The sequence below is a fragment of the Pyrus communis genome, chromosome 7, assembly GCF_041283825.1.
Source record: "Pyrus communis isolate YQ-2024b chromosome 7, ASM4128382v1, whole genome shotgun sequence".
NCBI classification, from domain to species: domain Eukaryota; kingdom Viridiplantae; phylum Streptophyta; class Magnoliopsida; order Rosales; family Rosaceae; genus Pyrus; species Pyrus communis.
This window is the reverse complement of record NC_142571.1, coordinates 22,951,401-22,970,909: the sequence shown is the minus strand read 5'-3', so window position 1 is coordinate 22,970,909 and position 19,509 is coordinate 22,951,401. Positions and strand designations below refer to the sequence as shown.

At 36.9% G+C, this 19,509-nt stretch overlaps 4 protein-coding genes across 4 annotated transcripts; 3 read left to right on the top strand and 1 right to left on the bottom strand.

Moving 5' to 3' along the window:
- Positions 1 to 1,223: 1,223 nt before the first annotated feature.
- Positions 1,224 to 3,802, top strand: LOC137734660 (tetraspanin-6). Its single transcript, XM_068473916.2, has 3 exons — positions 1,224 to 1,892; positions 2,733 to 3,049; positions 3,561 to 3,802. Exons 1-3 carry the CDS (start codon positions 1,401 to 1,403, stop codon positions 3,598 to 3,600), a joined length of 849 nt encoding a protein of 282 aa, XP_068330017.2. The 5' UTR covers positions 1,224 to 1,400; the 3' UTR covers positions 3,601 to 3,802.
- Positions 3,803 to 6,439: 2,637 nt separating this feature from the next.
- Positions 6,440 to 11,083, top strand: LOC137735602 (MLO-like protein 6). Its single transcript, XM_068475033.2, has 15 exons — positions 6,440 to 6,856; positions 7,110 to 7,167; positions 7,283 to 7,494; positions 7,578 to 7,694; positions 7,778 to 7,841; positions 8,099 to 8,187; positions 8,461 to 8,535; positions 8,622 to 8,716; positions 8,811 to 8,860; positions 9,202 to 9,242; positions 9,402 to 9,575; positions 9,679 to 9,714; positions 9,895 to 9,962; positions 10,198 to 10,258; positions 10,357 to 11,083. The coding sequence occupies exons 1-15, from the start codon at positions 6,734 to 6,736 to the stop codon at positions 10,813 to 10,815; spliced, it is 1,722 nt and encodes a 573-aa protein (XP_068331134.2). The 5' UTR covers positions 6,440 to 6,733; the 3' UTR covers positions 10,816 to 11,083.
- Positions 11,084 to 12,037: 954 nt separating this feature from the next.
- Positions 12,038 to 15,007, top strand: LOC137735604 (uncharacterized). Its single transcript, XM_068475036.2, has 6 exons — positions 12,038 to 12,532; positions 12,665 to 12,692; positions 13,295 to 13,525; positions 14,208 to 14,271; positions 14,350 to 14,409; positions 14,709 to 15,007. Exons 1-6 carry the CDS (start codon positions 12,396 to 12,398, stop codon positions 14,762 to 14,764), a joined length of 576 nt encoding a protein of 191 aa, XP_068331137.1. The 5' UTR covers positions 12,038 to 12,395; the 3' UTR covers positions 14,765 to 15,007.
- A 558-nt stretch (positions 15,008 to 15,565) lies between these two features.
- Positions 15,566 to 18,845, bottom strand: LOC137735603 (rhomboid-like protein 19). Its single transcript, XM_068475034.2, has 8 exons — positions 18,479 to 18,845; positions 18,277 to 18,401; positions 17,536 to 17,596; positions 17,245 to 17,411; positions 16,752 to 16,857; positions 16,470 to 16,672; positions 16,239 to 16,376; positions 15,566 to 15,958 (listed from the first exon to the last, which is right to left on the bottom strand). The coding sequence occupies exons 1-8, from the start codon at positions 18,500 to 18,502 to the stop codon at positions 15,856 to 15,858; spliced, it is 927 nt and encodes a 308-aa protein (XP_068331135.1). The 5' UTR covers positions 18,503 to 18,845; the 3' UTR covers positions 15,566 to 15,855.
- Positions 18,846 to 19,509: the final 664 nt, after the last annotated feature.

Below are 19,509 nucleotides of genomic sequence, written 5' to 3'. Positions count from 1 at the left end.
TTTTTAATACCAATTTATCTGACAATTCATTTACAGAATAGAGATGCACTTCAACAATTAATATTCACTACGAAAGTAATTACCTTAATTGTCTGACCAGTAATTGCCTTAGTAAAATGAACTTGCTCTTATGAAAGCACCTATTAGCTCCTACGGATCACCAGTGACCAGCAAACTTAAACCTCATTCTCAGAATCGGGCTATATAACCACGGCCAACCTATGGTTAGTTGCGCTCTGTACTTCTACTTGTTTATTAAGGCATATCTATGTGGATTGTGGAGCCTACATCAAGGCTTATGCTAAGCGTTTGTGAGGGATTCGAATGGAGAATAATGTACATGATACGGTTATATTGTCACATAACGTTTAGTGTTAATAAAATAAAAATAAGTGAACAAAAATTTATACGTATTTTATTTCATTGGGACACCATTGTGACAGTCTATCTGTACCATACATGTTCATTTTAGAAGTATCATTATGCTTCTATCATTGAGGTACTTAAGGATTATAAACTTCAAAAGTAGATCATCATTATCCTATAATTGACGTACCAAACTAAATATTATTAGAAAGTTAATTAATTGGGAAACTTTTCCATTGAAAAAACTGGTGTCAATTGGAGCCGTAAAGAGAATCAAACAAAAATGTTGAATAACTAGAGGATAAGAAGAGAGGAAATTTCCTTCCATTATATTCTGATTAATATTCTGATTAGTATTCTGATTAATATTCTGATTAATATTCTAATATTCTATTCGTTGGCGCCAAAGTCATGGCATGGCCTGCCTAATCCTGCTTCAGATCAATGTGATCATGCTTCAAAAAGAAGCTCAAAAGGGGGTCCCATGCACCACACAAAAGCAAAAGCACCTCACTCACGTCATGCACAACATACCCCAATGCATGTCGACCAATTAGATATATTCCTTGCTTGCCGTTGGACAATGTATAAGGAACTGATTCCTCTTCAACTCATCAGCTATGTGTTGCTTAGAAGATTGGAGAGCAACTTCAATGACACCGGTATAGCGTTATCGTAGGTTTGTAGTGTTTAGCGTCAATGATACAAGAATAAATTTTCTTAACACAATATCGTAGGCTTGTACTCATGCCAAACGAAACACTAGAAGGACACTGTAGTCACTGACTAATTAAAGTTTATGAATACATAAATATATATGTATATATATATATATATGGAAAGCAAATAGTGCAATTGGGATAAGCATTTGAATTGTTGAAGCTTTTCCTGCACCAAACACAAAGCAAGGCAATGCCATTTCCACCCATTTAAAGTGAAAGAAACTAAGAGTACTAATACACAAACACACAAGAAAAACACACAAAAAGATTGTGCACAGAGAGAGAGAGAGAGAGAGAGAGAGAGAGAGAGAGATGTACAGGTTCAGCAACACAGTGATAGGGTTCTTGAACCTCTTCAGTCTCTTAGCATCAATACCAATAATCGCCGGAGGTCTATGGATGGCAAGGAGCAGTACCACATGTGAAACTTTCCTCCAAACCCCACTTTTGGTGGTGGGTTTTGTGGTGCTCATAGTATCCCTAGCTGGGTTTATTGGTGCCTGCTTCCATGTGGCCTGGGCACTCTGGGTGTACTTGGTGGTGATGCTGCTGATTATTGCAACCCTAATGGGTTTGACTGTGTTTGGGTTTGTGGTTACAAGCCAAGGTGCTGGAGTGGAGGTGCCTGGTAGGGTCTATAAGGAGTACCACCTTGAGGATTACTCACCATGGTTAAGGAATAGGGTTAACGATCCTAATTATTGGAGTAAGATTAGGAGTTGCATCTTGGGGTCTAAAACTTGTGCTGAGCTTATTGCTTGGACACCTCTTGATTATCTTGAAAGAGACATGTCTCCAATACAGGTAATTTAAGTGCATATGTATACACATATACATACATACATACATACATACATGCATGCATATATATATATATATATATATATATATATTTGTTAAATGGCAATCTACAATTGCTGGCTACTCAAATTCTTTTGGATTATGTTTTTCCACACCTACTATGTACAATTAACATCAATTGCAAGATATTTTTCTTGAACTTTGGTTCTTGTTTTATTATTTATTTATTTGTTTCTCAATAGCAATAAAATTGTTAATGCTTGTTTCCTTTAATTCATATATTTATTCTTAATAATAGCTTATTTATTTATTCAAAATTAATTAAGGACTATATTGTTTTACGTATGATTTAGGGTTGCCACTTAGTACTACGGTCTGATATGGTATTACTCTTTATTGGTAAGTGAGAGGTTTTATGTTCAATTCTCACAGCGAATTTGAACCACATTATTGCTAGCACATTGTATGAATTAACCCACTCTCCCACCCCCACCCCCTTAGTATAGTCGTTTGTTAAAAAAAAAGGGTAGGATTTAGGGTTGAAGAATAATTAATTAGAATATAAAAATATGAAATCATATAGTTTTTTTTAGAGATAATCACAATTTAATTCATCTAAAGAAAACAAAGCAGCACGAACTGATTTTGTTTAGCCGATTTTGAAGATTTAAACTTAATGAAATACGCTTCCCATGTTTATGATCGTATTTCTTAGCAAAAGAATGAAAATTTATAGAAATAGCTTTTCTTTTTGGTGTTAAAGCTTGTAATAATTAATTAAATAATTTTGGGTCTAATTAAAGCTTGTAGTAATTAAGTTATATTTTGGGTGCATATATGCAGTCTGGTTGTTGCAAGCCCCCAACTTTATGCAATTACAACATGGCAACTACAGTGAGTCAAGACCAAGATTGCTACCGGTGGAATAATGCGCCTAATATGTTATGTTACGAGTGCGATTCGTGCAAAGCTGGAGTTCTTGAAGATATCAAGAGGGACTGGCACAAGCTCTCTGTGTTGAACATTGTCATGCTTGTGGTCCTCATTGGAGTATATTCAATCGGTTGCTGTGCTTTCCGAAACACACAACGAGCGGAAACGGATCACCCGTATGGTCAGAACCGGATGAGCAAAGTTCGTCCCCGATGGGATTACCACTGGTGAGTTTAGAGTTTTTTATTTTTTATTTTTATTTTTTGAACAAACACTAGTGAGTTTAGAGTTAAGTGAATATAATATATATACATTGCGAGACCATGAATTTGAATAATTGATTATACTAATTTTTATCTGAATACATGACTTATAGATTTAGGTAACTAAGTCAAACAAAAAACCGTAACCCTAAGAGTTAATAACACTCTTCCACCAAACTCGTAACCATTGGGCTTTTCCCTTTGTTTTTTTGAAGATTACAAATATTAATACGAAAATTATGAAAAAAGTTCTAAGTTTCCAAAAGGAACTTTAGTTGCCATTAAAAAAAAACCCATCAAATTAGGGCTGAAAAAGATGTGTAATTCTGAAATTTGGTAAGTGTTTGGTCTAAAGTGCTTATCAAGACAGCTTTAAAAATGCAGCCCCCACTTAAAGCTATCGACCTTCTCTTTTAAGTTGCCAAGCAATATTGCTTTTGGTGATTTATTTTTTTATTTTTATATATTTATGCAGGTGGAGATGGTGGCACCACAGAAGAGAACAGCTGTATTAGTTGAAAGAAACTCTATCCTTTACTGGTTATTCTAAATCTTGTTCTTAGGTGTGCTCTAAAGATGGGACAATTCAGTTGTTTATTGGAGAGGTCTCAAATTTTCCTTTGTTTTTGCACAGACTTTTTTAATTTCGCTGTTTTCTGTAAAAAGATGGATTTTACTTTTATTTGATGCCATTGCCAATGTATGTCATTTCGTTTCTTTCCCTGCCTCACTGCCTTTCGAGGTGATAAACTTTTTGAACCATTTCCTTTCCTTTCCTATCTCACTGCCTTTTGAGGTGATAAACTATTTAGGCCTATGGCCACCAAAGTCATCAATATTGTCCCAACTTAACAATCAATTATTAAATGTTTGATTTTTACAAAACTTTCGGTGATATTAGGTGTGCAAGCTCCTATATATTAATTGTATATTATTTTAATTATCATATGCTCGATGTGAGATCTTATACTCCAACATGGTGGTAGTGTAGTTTTTTTATTAAACGGAAAGCTACTAAAGGAGGTTGAAGTATATGAAACTTGGACTACTTGCTTATAATAGTGCATGAGTCTAATACTGGATTGGCCAAGTTTGAAAAAGAATGGGTTGCATCAAAGTGGACGACAGTCTGCATGTGACAATGAAATCTGGTATTTATTTAGTTTTAACTTTATATATAGGCTATTTCAACGAACTTTGAGGGTTGAAATGATGAGAAATAAAACCTAAAGTCTGAGAGTTAAAACTCTAAAACCTATGCAAGAAATGAATGCTAACTGCCTGTCAAAGGGAAAAACATTAAAACTTTGTCGGTTAAGATGAAAACTAGACATTAACGTCAAGATAAGAGAACGTCCATACAAATTGGATTGGAAAAGAATTCCCAAATAACTAGCTTCTCAACTGTTAATTTCAACCATGGTGTTTAGATCTTTACAATGCAATAACATATGTGATAGGTTTGTTGATAAGTATGATCCATTAGGTGGTGGCGGTCCATCCCATGCATTACTGCTAGGTTTTTCTTGTATACATACATGCATATATTTAGTCGCTTAATGCACGTTAAGGAACCTTGATCGACATGCATAAAGCTCAGTTGATGGTTAGTTTTCTTTAATGCCAACCACCAGCCCCAGCGATTAAATTCAAGGACATTCAAAGTTCCGGGAAAGGATATTCATACATTTTCTTCAAAATTATTAGCAGTCCACACCATATGGCCCATGCCTCTTGACATTTGCCCCCTTGGGAATCCATTAGACTTTAAAACCAAGATCCTTGTTTGGTTTGCCACAACGAGAACCACACATAAAACCCTCTGATATTTCTCATCTTTTAATTAATTTTATGCAGCTCAAATATTGACTGCAAATTAGGTAATCCTTTGGCCCTCAAGATTAATTTTGTCTGATATACCAAACATCATGAACCACTTGCACGGTCACTATTGATTGCGTGGAATGAGTTTTCTCTTATCCCCTCTGGACTTCCTGGTTAATATATCGACTCTCAACGAGTTTTTTTCTTACCAAAATAACAATTGACCATAAAAAGATCACAATTTTTTAACTTGAATTTTGACGTTGTACGTAACTGAAAATACCCTTTTGTATCTTGTAAGTTGTTAGTTTGTAAAAGGAATAATCTTGAGCTCTCTCCCCGCCACATGTCCATCTTCTTTGTGATTGACCCGCAGTTGAAAAGTATAACAAAAATATATGATGAACACGTAATTTCCCTTTTGACTATGCCATTTTGGGTTTTGGTCATTTTCTAATTCCAAAGATATGGAATTGTTATGTATTTAAAAAATAAAATAGGAAAACTAATGAAAAATACTTGAAAATTTTGAGTTTTAACAATAAGGATAAAATAAAGGGTCAACTGAATAGTACTAGAATTGATTTTTTTAGTGTAAAAATGTGGTTTTTCCTTAAAATGAACAGCATTGGGAGCTTTTTGTTAAAGTTTCCTAAAAAGAAAGTCGGATTTTCAATATAATGTTAACAAGCTGTTGATAATATTGATAGATAACATGTCAGTAACCAAATGAATCAAAGTTTTATGAATACAAAATTCAGTTGAGATGATAAATCCCACATCGAGAAAAATGAGGAATTTGCATGTGCTTATAAGTAATTAGATTACTCCTCATATTATCAATTAATTTTGTAATTAAACCTCAATTTTTTTTTCTTTCAAATACGTCATATTCCTTAGAGCAATTCCACCCCTAAAGACTTTGTGCCAGCACCCAGTGCATTTATCCACTCAAGTGAACAGTGATAGATCCCAGTGAACAGTAATAGGCCAAAGCATCTCCACCCCTAAAACAAAATAGCCTAGTCAATTTTATTAAAATATTATTAATTTTTATTATAAAATAATAAAATTTAATAATCTGATTTTTAATTTCTGAGTTTCTCCCCACAACTGCTCCTCGGACCAGAGCACCCCAACAACCCCCCCCCCCCAAATCTCCACCCTCCATCAAATCCCCACCTCTCCTTCACTCTCCACTTCCTCTCCGCCGCCCTCCGCGGTTTGACTCGCCCCAAACTAGTCTACATTGGCGCTCGGGCTCGCTAGCTCCAAACCCGTCGCCTTTGGACCTATGCCCTGACCTTCAGTTGCATCGCCAGCTTCAACCTGACGTCATGTAGGCTGGTCCCAAGTTCGGTCAATTTTGGGCTGGCCTGGAGACCAGCTTGGGCTGGGTGCCAGGCAATCCCGTGGGCTGGAGAAACTTCCCTAGGTGCTGGGCCATTTTTTTGGCTGTGTGCCAACCTATCCCACCCTCGGTGGAAGTGCTCTTACACATGTTAAGTCAAGTCAATAATAATTTCTAACAAATCCAATCTTCTGAGAAATGTTTCTAAATTTGCACGCCAAGTATTACCAAGTAAAAGTTTGCTGATTTGTTTACGTAATTTTGATAAGTACTTGGAGATAAAGGTGGCACACATTGACAGAGCCTGACTGATATGCTACACTTACACTCACTTGAATAAGTCTTAAAAGAAATCTTGAATTTTTTGTCCTTACCTTTTCCCTTTTCCCTTATAAATGACAAGGACGAACTCATTATTTTGGATGCAAAAGCACTTTTTGGTAGCGAGCTTTTTTCAGTAGAATTAAGTTGTAATGGCTGAACTCGCTAAAGAGCGTACACTAGAGGAAACACCGACATGGGCTGTTGCTGTGGTCTGTTTTGTGTTGCTTGCAGTTTCAATCTTCATTGAACATACGATCCACCTCATAGGAAAGGTAATTAATATTCTCAATTCATAAATTATTTAAGATTATCTCTGGAGAAATTCAAATATACAGATTATGCATACAAATGCAACCAAATCCAATGTAGTAAGGGTGATCCCCTGCGTTTGAATTACGGAATAAGTAAAATAACGTAGTGGTATTTCACTTTCGCCGTTTCCTGCTTCCACTTATACTGCAACTCTCAAGTTTCCGAATTGGGACTAATTTGCAACTGCTATTGTTCTTCTTGCATCATTTTTAGTGGCTAGCAAGGAAAAACAAGAGAGCTCTAGTTGAAGCACTTGAGAAGATCAAATCTGGTATATAACCATCTAATTGTGGTCATTTATTTTCCTTTTTTTTTTTCGGATTTATAAAGAGTTATTTTGGTTCATGGCCTAACCATTTTCTTTGTTGTCTTTGTATTCTTTGAAGAGCTTATGCTGTTGGGATTTTTATCCTTGCTCCTAACTGTGCTGCAAGGACCAATCTCTGATATATGCATATCAAAAAGTATTGGAGCCACTTGGCATCCCTGCAAATATAATAAGTCATCAAAATCTGGAAAGAATGGTAGGAAACTTCTTGAGATCTTCAATCCCAGGCGCAGATTAGCAGTAAAAGGATATGATTACTGCACAGAGAAGGTAAAAACTAAGGGATAGTTAGTTACTATTATCTTTTTACCATGTGTTTGTGAGGGATATAATTGACTGAACTTTTCCTGCAGGGAAAAGTAGCCTTTGTGTCTTCATATGGGATTCACCAACTCCATATTTTTATCTTTGTGTTAGCAGTTTTTCATGTGCTCTACTGCATCCTTACCTTGGGTTTGGGAAGATACAAGGTAAAACTAGCAATTTTTTTACGGTCTTGGAATCTCTCTCTCTCTCTCTCTCTCATCTTTTCATTGTTGTTTTGGATTTACAGATGAGAACGTGGAAGGTTTGGGAGAAAGAGACAAAATCAATTGATTACCGCCAGTTCTATAATGGTTTGTAATTCACTTCAATTTAATTTATTTACCAAACCCTTTTATTAACTTCAAAGCTATGTGGGCCGTATCCCAGATTATGAATGGTTTAAGCATCCAAATCATTCTTTATCATATGATTGATTTTCTAGTTCATGTTTTTCGTTCTTAAAGAGCGATTAATTGGTGCCCAGATTGACTTTCAAGTCCTCAATACATAAATCTTTCTGGAATCTTTCTGTTGACCCCTTTTTTTTTCACAATTATTTCCATTGCAGATTCAGAAAGGTTTAGGTTTGCAAGGGATACATCATTTGGACGAAGACATTTGAACTTCTGGAGCAAGTCACCAGTCTCCCTTTGGATTGTAAGTAACATGTCACTATGAGGTTCAACCTTGTTTCTTGATCAACAAGTCAACTTTAAAACTCAGTGTTAAGCTTCTTTAAAAATAAAAAAATAAAAAAAACAAAAAAACCCTCACGTATAGTGCAATAACAGTTGGACGCAATAATAGTAACGTTAGGGTTTTTCTTCAAAATAGTGCTTTAAGTGTTATTTAATATGAAATGGAGTTTCGAGACATTGGATTGGGCATGATTTAAGGGTGTTCTAATTGTTTCTCCTTCTTCTTCCTCAGGTCTCTTTCTTTAGACAATTTTCCCACTCAGTTACAAAGGTTGATTACTTAACTCTGAGGCATGGATTTATCATGGTGAGTCCAACATCTGCCCAAGTTTTTTGCATCCGCGATTGATGCCAGTCGTAAAGGGATTCAATTTCTATGCGTTGTGATTTCAGGCACATTTGGCACCAGGAAGTGAGTCAACATTTGATTTTCAGAAGTACATAAACAGATCAGTTGAAGAGGATTTCAAAGTTATTGTGGGGATTAGGTTGGTGTTCTTAATTGAAGCATCTAAACTCATTAGGTTCTTCAGTCAAATACTTGTCTTATAAACCTAACTTTTATTTCATTGATTAATGTAGTCCAATTATATGGTTCTCCGCAGTGCTGTTCTTGCTGTCCAACACTTATGGTAAGTGAGATATTCTTCGGAATTAATCTGGATACGAATCTCGGTTTGATTGTAACCTAACGGAGTACTCACGATGAACCGAATCAATTAAGGCTTCCTTTTGATAAATCCATTGATGAACTTTTCTTGTCTGACAAGGCTCTCAATCTGCTTAACCATGATTTTGTGCAAATTTGATTCCCATACATCTTGAATATTTTCGAAGGAAAAAAAAGAACTCAATTTGGTCTCATCTGTTTCTACTGTTATAAACTTATAGTGAACCTCTACGGTTTCATATTGATTCCGAAAATGTGATGAACCTTAATTTACTGACCAAGAATTGTTTCCTCTTTGGACAGGATGGTATTCTTATATTTGGCTACCAACCATCCCTTTAATTGTAAGTTCCACATAAAACATATCATTCAAGTTTCATGCATGCTACATACATTTAGGCCTCGCCTGGTGGGTAGTGAGTTATCCAATCCTAAACACCGAACGAGGCCTTAAGGTCGTGAGCAACAAAGAAGAATCCTGATGGTAATTAAAAACCTTGCAGATAGTCCTAATGGTTGGAACCAAACTACAAGTGACTATAACAAAGATGGGGCTGAGAATTCAGGAGAGCGGGGATGTGGTAAAGGGTGCACCTCTTGTTCAACCCAGTGATCACCTCTTTTGGTTCGGCAGCCCCCGCTTCATGCTCTATCTCCTCCACTTTGTTCTCTTTCAGGTACATCAAAACGCATCGAAATTTCATGTGTATTGTTTCTTCAATTCACTGATATTATATGCTCGCATGCTGCTTTTCTGTGATCTTTTCCTCTTCATTGCAGAATGCATTTCAAATGGCCTTCTTTGCATGGAGTACAGTAAGCACATTTCCTCTCTAATTAAGATTTTTAATTAAACATCCAGTTTTATTTAGCAAATTAAAAAAACACTCCGACGACTAAAAGTTTTATACAAAAACACTTCACGAGCAATTGGAGGAAAAAACCCCTCGTCTATCTGCGTCTCATATCCTAATCAATTGTTCTTTTCTCCTCCAGTATGAGTTTGGGATAACTTCTTGCTTCCACCGGAGCACTGAAGACATTGTCGTCAGGCTCTCATTCGGGTGAGCACTGAGCTTTACACACTTATCAATATTTGAACTTTCACTTTCTTATATGACCTGCTATTACTTCTATCTCGGCCAAAAATCCCGAACATGTGACTGCAGCACGTAGCTTGGTGATCCGGATGTACGTGACACTATCACGTGTGTTCGGGGTTTTGGGGCGTGACAAACTTAGTCAATGAGTACGAATATTTTACTAGTGCACACAATACTAAATTGGTGATCTCCACAGGGTCATTGTACAAGTTTTATGCAGTTATGTGACTCTGCCTCTCTATGCTCTAGTAACTCAGGTAAAAATGATCTCGCTTCGTTTTGATTTTCCAGGGGGTACTAGAGTGATGAAGCCTTGATTTAACTTCGATTTACTTTGTTTTGTTTGATCAAATAGATGGGTTCGACCATGAAACCTACCGTTTTCAATGAGGGAGTGGCAGCAGCACTGAAAGATTGGCACCACAAAGCCAAAAAGAACACAAAACACAGCCGCCATTCACCTTCAACCACCCCATTCTCAAGCATGCCGCCAAGTCCATTGCGCGGCACGTCCCCAGTTCATCTGCTGCACAACCACAACTACCGCAGCAATGACGATCAATTTTACGTATCTCCGAGCCAAGCAAACATTGAAATGGGTCATTGGGGCACTGAAGGGTCCTCACATTCACCAAACAACAATGTTGGACCTAGTGACGGGGATGAGATTAGGCAAATGACCAACGTTAGGGATCTGGATCAAGAGCCTGGCTCAACGGAATTGCCTCGATCTCCGCTTCCAGTTCGTCGTACCCAGTCTCAGCATGAAGTTGCCTTTAGGTCATCTGACTTTTCATTTGCAAAAGCCAACTGAACAAGTAGATGGAGTTGGATCATAGGACATGTTGCTAGCCACTTATTTCTCTCCATTTTTCCTTCCTATTTTGGTACGCTATATTTGGTTGAGCATTGCAGCAGTATATAGTGGCAAGGAGTAGGATGTTTCCATTCAATTGTATTGTATGTAGAAAAGTTTACTGCAGATGCATATGATGGTAATGTGAATTTTTTGCTCTTTTAGGCACCACACATTGTACTTTACACACACTTTCACTTTTACTAAAAATATACTTCTTCAACAATTCATTTCCCTTACTTTCTTCTCGCTCGTTAAGATATATCTCTGTTATTTGAGAGTTCATCTCAAAAGTTAGGATGTAAAGCAGGGGCGAAATCAAGATTTTGATTTATCAATCACGTGTAAGTATTATACAGTATTAAAGTTATAAGTAATTAAAGACACTTCATACTCACAAACACTACTGAACGTAACATTTTAAGAGTTTGAATTATGCTTTTACTGTTTTGGCTTGCCTACCGCAGATCATTCCACTTACTAAGATGCTTGATTGATATGATGTTTGAATTTGTAATATGCACTTTAGTCTCAGGTTCCTTTCTGTCCTTGTATAGTATCATTTAATTCACAATTATTGCTAAATGCTTCAATTTTAATTTTTATTAAAATCCTTTTGCATGGATATATGGCATCAAAAAAGATTCGTAATGATCACATCACCATCTTTTTCAATCTAATTCCAACAAGGTGATTGCTATGATTGCACACCACCTCCAATCAAAATTTTGATATTATCTTCTTATTATTTAAGTTTAACTTATAATGTTTGATATTATATTCTTATTAATTAAGTATAACTCTTTTTTTTTTTTTTTTTAACTTGTTGAATTTGTAATTAAGTAGGATACTTAAAAAGATATGTTGAGTGAGTTACACACCTTAAACTCTCAATTGAGATCAAATTAAGCACATCTTAAACTCTCTAATTAATACCGACAAAAAAAAAAAAAAAAAAATTTCTAATTAATAATAACCACGGCGTGCCTCTGTAGTTAGAGACGAATTTAAACCCATATTTCATATCGCACATCTTGAGTTGAATTCTTTGTGCAATGGATCACAAGACAGTGGTTAAAAACGGCTAAAATGTCTCTATGAATCTTTGCAATCTTTAAAAGATTGTCATGACAAAGCTCGATTCTTAAAAAAATAAAAAAATAAAAAAATAAAAAAAATAAAAATAAAAAAAAAAAAAAACTCTCTCTCATTAATAAGGCAGACTCACCTCTAATGATGTTCTAACAAATCACTCTATTAGTGTTGTATGCATCAATAAAATTTTCTTGTTTGTTTTAGATTATAATTATATCATTTTTGTTGGATTAAACTATAAATTATTATGGGGTGTGATTCTAATCTTGTCATCAACAGCTAATGTCGTGCATCCATTGAAGTCTCAATAAAAGGAATTAAAAGAAGGATACAGAAACGAAAAAACAGTAAGACAGCCTCATCGCCACCACCGCTACCAGAAGCCGTTAAATCAGATATTGAATAGCAACCGTTGATCAGGAGGCGATTGATCGTCGTGAGCCATGGAGGTCCGACCCAATCAAACGGCCGACAACTCATCGGCCACGCACCAGCAGCGTCAGCGCCATACAGCAGCAACTAGTCAGAAAAAGCCTCCTGCTTCTTCCATCCCCGTCGACACCACCTCCGTTTCTCAAAGGTCAGTCCTTATATCTTTAGTTTTCTGTTTGGATCCCGAGAAAATTCTCTTTTTTTTTTTTTCTTTTTTTTATCAGCCCCGAGAAAATTCAAGTCCTAACTTCAGATGGCTTTTGTTTGAATTGTGCTGTAGGCTTCAGAAGGAGTTGATGTCTCTCATGGTATGCTCTCTCTCTCTCTCTCTCTCTCTCTCTCTCTCTCTCTCTCTCTCAATTCTTTGTTTTTTTATTTTTCCTCAAATTTTCAAATTTGTGTACTTATTTTTTTCGATTTCTTGCTGTCGTTGTTGATTTTTGTTGAAATCTCGAATTGGGTTTTATGTGGAAGCAAATTTAAGTTCATAAGTTGAAAACTTGAAGCATAATCGAGAAGAAAAAGAGGGAATTTATTGCTTATTGGTAATCATGGAATGATGGGTATGTATGATGCAGAGGTTAGGTAGGTGTGTGGAGCCTGTCGACTGCAAAGCTTCAAATTATGACTGCATGTGTGGTGATTCGGGAAGTCTCCACCATTATCACACTTTTCACTTGTAGGCAGTTGCTCATTGGAAGGATATATTGTTGTGTTAGTAAAATTTTCTCAGCCGAATAATATCGTCTTGAAGTTCAAGGCCTAATAGTAGTCTGTTTGACACTGAAGTTTTAGTCTTTACTAGACAGATTTTAATGATGAATGCATGACCGTATTTCTTGTTATGAGACTAGTAACTATTGTATTACTGATGTTTGTTTGTTCAACATCTACTGGTTCTTGTTTTCAGATGAGTGGAGGAGATCTTGGAGTATCGGCTTTTCCTGAAGGCGAGAGCATTTTTACATGGGTTGGCACAATCGAAGGTGGAAAAGGAACTATGTATGAGGGTTTATCATACAAGCTTTCTTTGCGTTTTCCTCTGGACTATCCTTTCAAGCCGCCGCAAGTCAAGTTTGAGACAATGTGCTTCCATCCAAATGTTGATCAGTTTGGCAACATATGTCTTGATATCCTGCAGGTATCTATCATTACATTTACAATAAAGAAACTGGTATCAAGCTTTGAGATACTAAACTCCAATAGGATAAACTGCTAACTGTCTATGACTGTAATATGGAGAAGTTAAAATTGATCATATGATGGTCACAGTGTTTTTTGTATCGAGGAATTTGGTCCACCATATGATTACATGAGGGACCTTATGGAAAATTAGTATCGGTGGGATAAATCTAAATGTTTGCTCACATAGTTGTGTAGAAGAGAGGGTATATAAATTAGTTTCAGTTGGATAATTCGAATTGTGATGCTTTTTCCATTCAGGGTGTTGCCCACATGTAAATGCCCTGATTCAGGAGTGCTGCTTAGATGGCAGTATGCCAGTGCCCCTTACCCAGGGGCGTTGCGGTGCCCACATGAATGTGCCAACCTTGACAACGTCACAACAGCCAGAGTAGTTCTCATGGCTGCCATGACCATCTTCATGCAGAACAATAAAAAAATTAAATAAAAAAATCAGATCAGTATCATATGGGTAATTGGAGAACATTGATGGAAGGGTTGCGGAATACAAATATTATTTTATTATCATGGAGTGGGGTGATAGTGTCGATCTATAAGTCTATTGTTGATTGAGTTTCCTTTCTTTCAGTTTCATGTATTTTCAAAAAGCTTATATTGTTCCTTTGCTGTATGTGGCACAGGACAAGTGGTCTTCAGCATACGACTGCAGGACTATACTTCTGTCCATTCAAAGTCTGTTGGGAGGTAAGCTTGCTCTTATATGCATGAACTTTCTCGTAGATTTCATTTGTTCATGCCTGACGATTTAGTTCTTACCTGCAGAGCCAAACCCGGAGAGTCCCCTCAACAGCTATGCTGCTGCACTGTGGAGTAATAAGGAAGGTTAGTTACTCCCTATAATTCTTATCAAATGTTTTTTAAACTGGGATTCAAAAACTTGTCGTTAGATGTCCTTTATTTCAACCACCTTCCAGTCCATCCTAGTTTCAAGACTTTGTAGCTTACGAATTCACCATGAGATTTGTTACTTTCCACAAGCTGTAAAATGTCGACCTGGTAAACTAATGATTCGTAGTTGAACATCATGAAATATGATTCCCAATGATGAAGTGCGTATTCTTCCTGATCTGGATTGTGCAGACCTCTTATACAACTCTTGTTCTTATATTTTTCTTTTACAGATTACAAAAAAATGGTCCACCGACAGTACTTTGCTGGAGAATCATTGGAGAGCTGATTTGTACATAGAACTCACGACAGATGACAAAATTGTTATGTGGCCCCTTGATTTGTGTGCAGCTCCGGTGAGGTGAAATTCTGCAACGGAAAGTATAGTTTCTTTCTCATGGAATCCCGGGGTGATGGAAACCCTGGCCAAGTTGTTTATACTGCCTGTCCTCTCTGATATCTTTGCTAAATAAAGGCATTAAGAAGTTGTAAATTTGGTTGAATCAAATGAAGGTGAAAACTGTTTGTCTAATGACTGGAGGCACCATTCCCGCATCTTTCTTAACTTCTCCAATTGGTTTATTGCTGATATCAATGTTTTTGGCACGATGTTTATAATTTTGGCATAAGAATTGATCTTAAACTGTGAGGTGACAGAGAGTCGAGAGTCACACTTTTGAGAGAGACTCCTTAGCATTTCTCCATGTCTATTGGGTAGTGGATAGTGATGTAGTGTAGTGATTCTTTTTACGTCTGAACTAGATTGAGTAGTAATATCAAAAGAAACCACTTGTCCAATGAAGGTCCACTTTCGATCAACAGAAGTCCATGTTGTATCTCTACCAAGTCTAAAAAAATGCCGTCTGACGACGATCCTCGTATATACCATAACAATGCAATCATTTGTCGCGTGATAATGAACTCATGTCATGCAAGTCTTTCTGCCACAACAGAGGTTGCTGTGCCGCTGGTTATGTCACAAACCACGAGGAAGAAAAGAGTTTTCCATTTTCTAAAGAGCGATGCTAGGAACAAAGGTTGGTATACTAATTGAGGAAGTTTTCTCCGGTAGAAGAGAGGGAGTGGCAAGTTGTTAAAAGAGTGTTTGTATTGAGAATTTTGGTGAATAAAAGTTTTCCACATGAGACTAATTCGGGAATAAACAGCGTCCCATCAAACAAGCATCCTTTTAAATCCAAGATACAAATACATATATGCTAGAAGATGTATTTGTACAACATGAAAAAATGGCCCCAAATGTTTCAAGAGAGATCCACAGCGCATGCCTCTTTCGAATTTCTACGCAGAGCGGGAACAGAGAAAAAAAAAATAGAAAAGCCTCCTCTTCAAAGAACAGATACGACACGAGTTCCCAAGCAATTAAACATTCTCCGCGGCATCTCTTCCTGACTCTTCTGTGCCGTGCGCTGCAGCCAGCCTCTCAGCTGCCAATCTTTCTTCGAGAGCTCGAGCACCTCTTTCTCTGCAAGAGACAGCAACAAAAATGAATATCTTTTTCCCCAATTATTTGATTATTAATCTCCTTAGCTAATAACATGTTGGCTATCTAGTGGCATGTATTCATCCTTAAGGATCTGGAGTTCAAAGATCCCATGTTCAAGCCTGTGTAAACAGTAAGGGTGTGATTTATGATGGGAAGGTTACCCTCCACAGTTCATCCGAACGAGGAACCTATCAATTTTGTTTCGGAGATGTAACATTTAACATTCAAGCTGGATGCTGTTTGAGACCAGAAACGTTACCTTCTTCTTGATGCTTCAATGGGGTCAGATCCAGGCAATGACGTACTGCCCAGGGTGTGACCTTGGGATTCATTGGAAGCTTCAGATCTTCCACAGAGCATCCGATGAAATATAGATGCAACAGGATCGATGACTGGCCTGCAAGAATTAACAAGAAACACTTAAGAGCAATGGAAACTACGGATATTCTATCTTGAATTGAAGAGTTTGAAAATAATGGTAATTATGTACCTCAAAAATTCAGGGAAGAATGTAGAAAATGCAAAATCTTCACTTGGATCACCCTTGAGTTTTGTTTCTGGTTTACTCTGCCAGTATCTTAGGTAAATCCAACTCGTATAGGTTCCAAATATTAAGATTGGAAGATGTGTTGCTGACTTTTCTGTCCAGAAGCTTATGGCAATGGACAACAATAGCAAGATAGATGGTAACCACTGCACATGATTGAAACCAACACCAGAGAGTTTTAGGAATATTTAATAACCTGCAGAAATTTTCACCAAAAGTCCAAACCTTAGCTTTTATTTTCAATAAAGGCAACTCCTGGTCGGGGATGATTTGCTTGATGCCAACTAAGAAACCTGAAAGGACTCCGTGGAAGCCAGAAACAGGCATATATCTAGCACAAATGAACCAAATAAAGCAACAATATTTAGAATAAGATAAGAGAGCAAACAAACCAGGCTACCACATGTACAAAAATTATTATGTACTATAAGATAGATGAACAATGGAATATATGTATTGACAGTTGCAGAATGATCTGTTTAAACATTTGTGTGCTGTTTGAGTTTAGAGTTAGATTCAAATTTACCAAGTTCATCATTCACTTCCATTTACTCATCTTGACTTTCATATTACTAATAAACCAACATGCTACAAGAGGTAGACAGAAGCAATAAGGCTGAAAATGTAGGAAGCAATGAAAACAAGGACAAAAACATGAACCACTAGCATTGCAAAAACTTTTATTTCTCAGACTGTTAACCGATTTCTTAGTACTTACAGGTAAAATTCCGTCATTGTAATGTAATACATAGCGATAGCAGTGACGAAAGTGCATATGGAAGTTAGGAAGTTAACTACAAAGATGAACTTGAAGAACTCCCTAGAACCCCACACAGGTTCAAGCAGCTTCCCTATAAAAAGAAGACCAAGAGTGCTGATAACAACCTGTTAAATAAGTGTGGAAGTCAGTAGTATTTTTCATTAAAAGTAGACTGTGGCGGGTCAAGAAATCTCCTCCAGTATATGACTACATCACAGAAAAATTGTTTATGGAATCAGAAGCGCATACCCCATATATTGATTGTTCAATGTAACCGGATGTAATGAGGTTCCAGACAAAAGGAATCGTCCTACAAAGCAGAAGGTTGGATAAGAATTAAGTTAGAGGTTCCAAATTCAAAAATATGAGCTTGCTCTCGCTCTTCATTAGATAGAGTGAACACACATAGGGATGCGACATCAATCATGTAAACCTCAACATAGTCAGATTATAAACCTGCTCAACTGGAATTCAGTTAAACAAATTTACGAAGAAAAAATAAGGCATAGTATAATGAAGGCACAGATATTAAGACCAATGGAGAAACCCAAACAGACCCAAAGAACAAGGAGCATAGAGTGCATACACAGAACCGGGCCTAAAATGCATCTGATTCAAAAAATTTAAGGAGGAGGCGCTAAGCTTCACTTGGAAAATCAAGTTCTAAGTTTCGGAAATACAGAATCTACACAAAAACGAAGTCTGTGATCCCATACACTGCATCCCTAGTAAATTGTAATACAAATATACAAAAGAGTTAACATCAGCATCCCCTGCTACAACCTCACAAAATTTTCACAAAACCCATTCCTGCACACAGATTTACGCAATATTTCACCATTCATTTTAGCAAATTCCCAATTCACAAGTCAACAAACCCACAATTTCCCTCGTACCGTCGAGGTTTCCAAAAAAAAAAAAAAAAAAAAAAAAAAAAGTCAACAAACCCAAAATCGAACGGTGCAGGTGTCCGAACCGAGAAAAAGATACCTGGCGGGAATGAGAGCGAGGTAATCAACGGCGTGAGGGAGAAGCTGAACCACAATGTGGCCTCCAATAAGAACCACCGCCAAGCCCTTGCATAGCCGAGTGAACCCAGAGAACGCACCCGCGCTCTGCAACACCCACAGTAAAAAATTCGAATTGTAAAACGCAAATCGGAAGAAAATTGAAGAAAATTCAAAAGCTTTACCCCTGAGAGTGATGGAGTGCTCATGGGCGGCGGTCGGTTTGCCCGGTGGATTTGGGGCGGCGATAAGAGATCGGAGAATCGGATTTTGGGTGAAGGGAAGGTTTGGGATCGTAAGGATTGCGGATCGGCCCGATCGGAGGAGGAGTGTTTGATCAGCCGGTGAATATTAAATACAAAAATGGGTTCTTTGGAGTTTACTTCCCCCAAACGTTAAAATTAGTTGGCTTGTTACTTTGGCTTTTTCATAAAAGGGTACTTGGATTGAGGTTACAAGGTTGTACAAAATTGGAGAGAAACTCCCGTGTAATCAAAGAAAATATGTAGCAAGCATGTATTGGACGGATGATATAATTTTTGAGCATATGATAAGTGTTTATTGCAGAAGTGATGCACTTTAAACTATGTCTTGTAAGAAAGTTTTTCTCTTAATTTGGGCAGTTTGTTTTTCTATGATCTTTTGATACGAGCTCACGAGATTTTGTGATCAAATCGTGTGGTTAAAAGCATTTATATCATTGCTTATGAGATTGATTGAATCCCTGTCCATCAATATAACCATCCTTAAAACAACTTTGAAATAATCTTTCATATGTGTGTCCATGCAAAAATGTCACAACAACAACAACAAAGCTCATCCCACTAAGTGGGGTCAGCTATATGAATCCTAAAACGTCACTGCGCTCAGTTTTGTTTCATGTCTTCCGTTAAATCCAAGTCTTTTCTTAGAGTATTTCCAAATCTTCCTCTACCTTTCCGACCTTGAGTCTCTATCTCGTAATCACATCTTCCATGCAAAAATGTCACATTCAAATAAATACACAATGCTTGAAACAATTTTGAAAGAATCTTTCGCATGTGTTCCATGCAAAAACGTCACATTCAAATGAAATTTTCACTTTGACCCAAAAACAAAAAAAAAAAAAAAGAGAAATTTTCACAGTCGATTAGAATTTCGGTTCAGTGGTATTAAGTGAGAAGTCTTAGGTTGTAAGCAAGAGACATTTTCTGCTCAACAGTCCCATGATTGTAAA

What these genes read in the sequence shown, in the direction of transcription:
- LOC137735604 (XM_068475036.2), top strand. Translation starts at nt 12,396, where the DNA reads ATGGAGGTCCGACCCAATCAAACGGCCGACAACTCATCGGCCACGCAC. An exon ending in TATGTCTTGATATCCTGCAG is followed by an intron (nt 13,526 to 14,207) that starts GTATCTATCATT and finishes TATGTGGCACAG; the next exon opens with GACAAGTGGTCTTCAGCATA. An exon ending in ACTGTGGAGTAATAAGGAAG is followed by an intron (nt 14,410 to 14,708) that starts GTTAGTTACTCC and finishes TTTCTTTTACAG; the next exon opens with ATTACAAAAAAATGGTCCAC.
- LOC137735603 (XM_068475034.2), bottom strand. Translation starts at nt 18,502, where the DNA reads ATGAGCACTCCATCACTCTCAGGG. An exon ending in TTGAACAATCAATATATGGG is followed by an intron (nt 17,412 to 17,535) that starts GTATGCGCTTCT and finishes CTTATTTAACAG; the next exon opens with GTTGTTATCAGCACTCTTGG. An exon ending in TTCTTCCCTGAATTTTTGAG is followed by an intron (nt 16,377 to 16,469) that starts GTACATAATTAC and finishes TAATTCTTGCAG; the next exon opens with GCCAGTCATCGATCCTGTTG.
- LOC137734660 (XM_068473916.2), top strand. Translation starts at nt 1,401, where the DNA reads ATGTACAGGTTCAGCAACACAGTGATAGGGTTCTTGAACCTCTTCAGT. An exon ending in GAGACATGTCTCCAATACAG is followed by an intron (nt 1,893 to 2,732) that starts GTAATTTAAGTG and finishes GCATATATGCAG; the next exon opens with TCTGGTTGTTGCAAGCCCCC. An exon ending in CCCCGATGGGATTACCACTG is followed by an intron (nt 3,050 to 3,560) that starts GTGAGTTTAGAG and finishes ATATTTATGCAG; the next exon opens with GTGGAGATGGTGGCACCACA.
- LOC137735602 (XM_068475033.2), top strand. Translation starts at nt 6,734, where the DNA reads ATGGCTGAACTCGCTAAAGAGCGTACACTAGAGGAAACACCGACATGG. An exon ending in TACCAACCATCCCTTTAATT is followed by an intron (nt 9,243 to 9,401) that starts GTAAGTTCCACA and finishes AAAACCTTGCAG; the next exon opens with ATAGTCCTAATGGTTGGAAC. An exon ending in GTCGTCAGGCTCTCATTCGG is followed by an intron (nt 9,963 to 10,197) that starts GTGAGCACTGAG and finishes TGATCTCCACAG; the next exon opens with GGTCATTGTACAAGTTTTAT.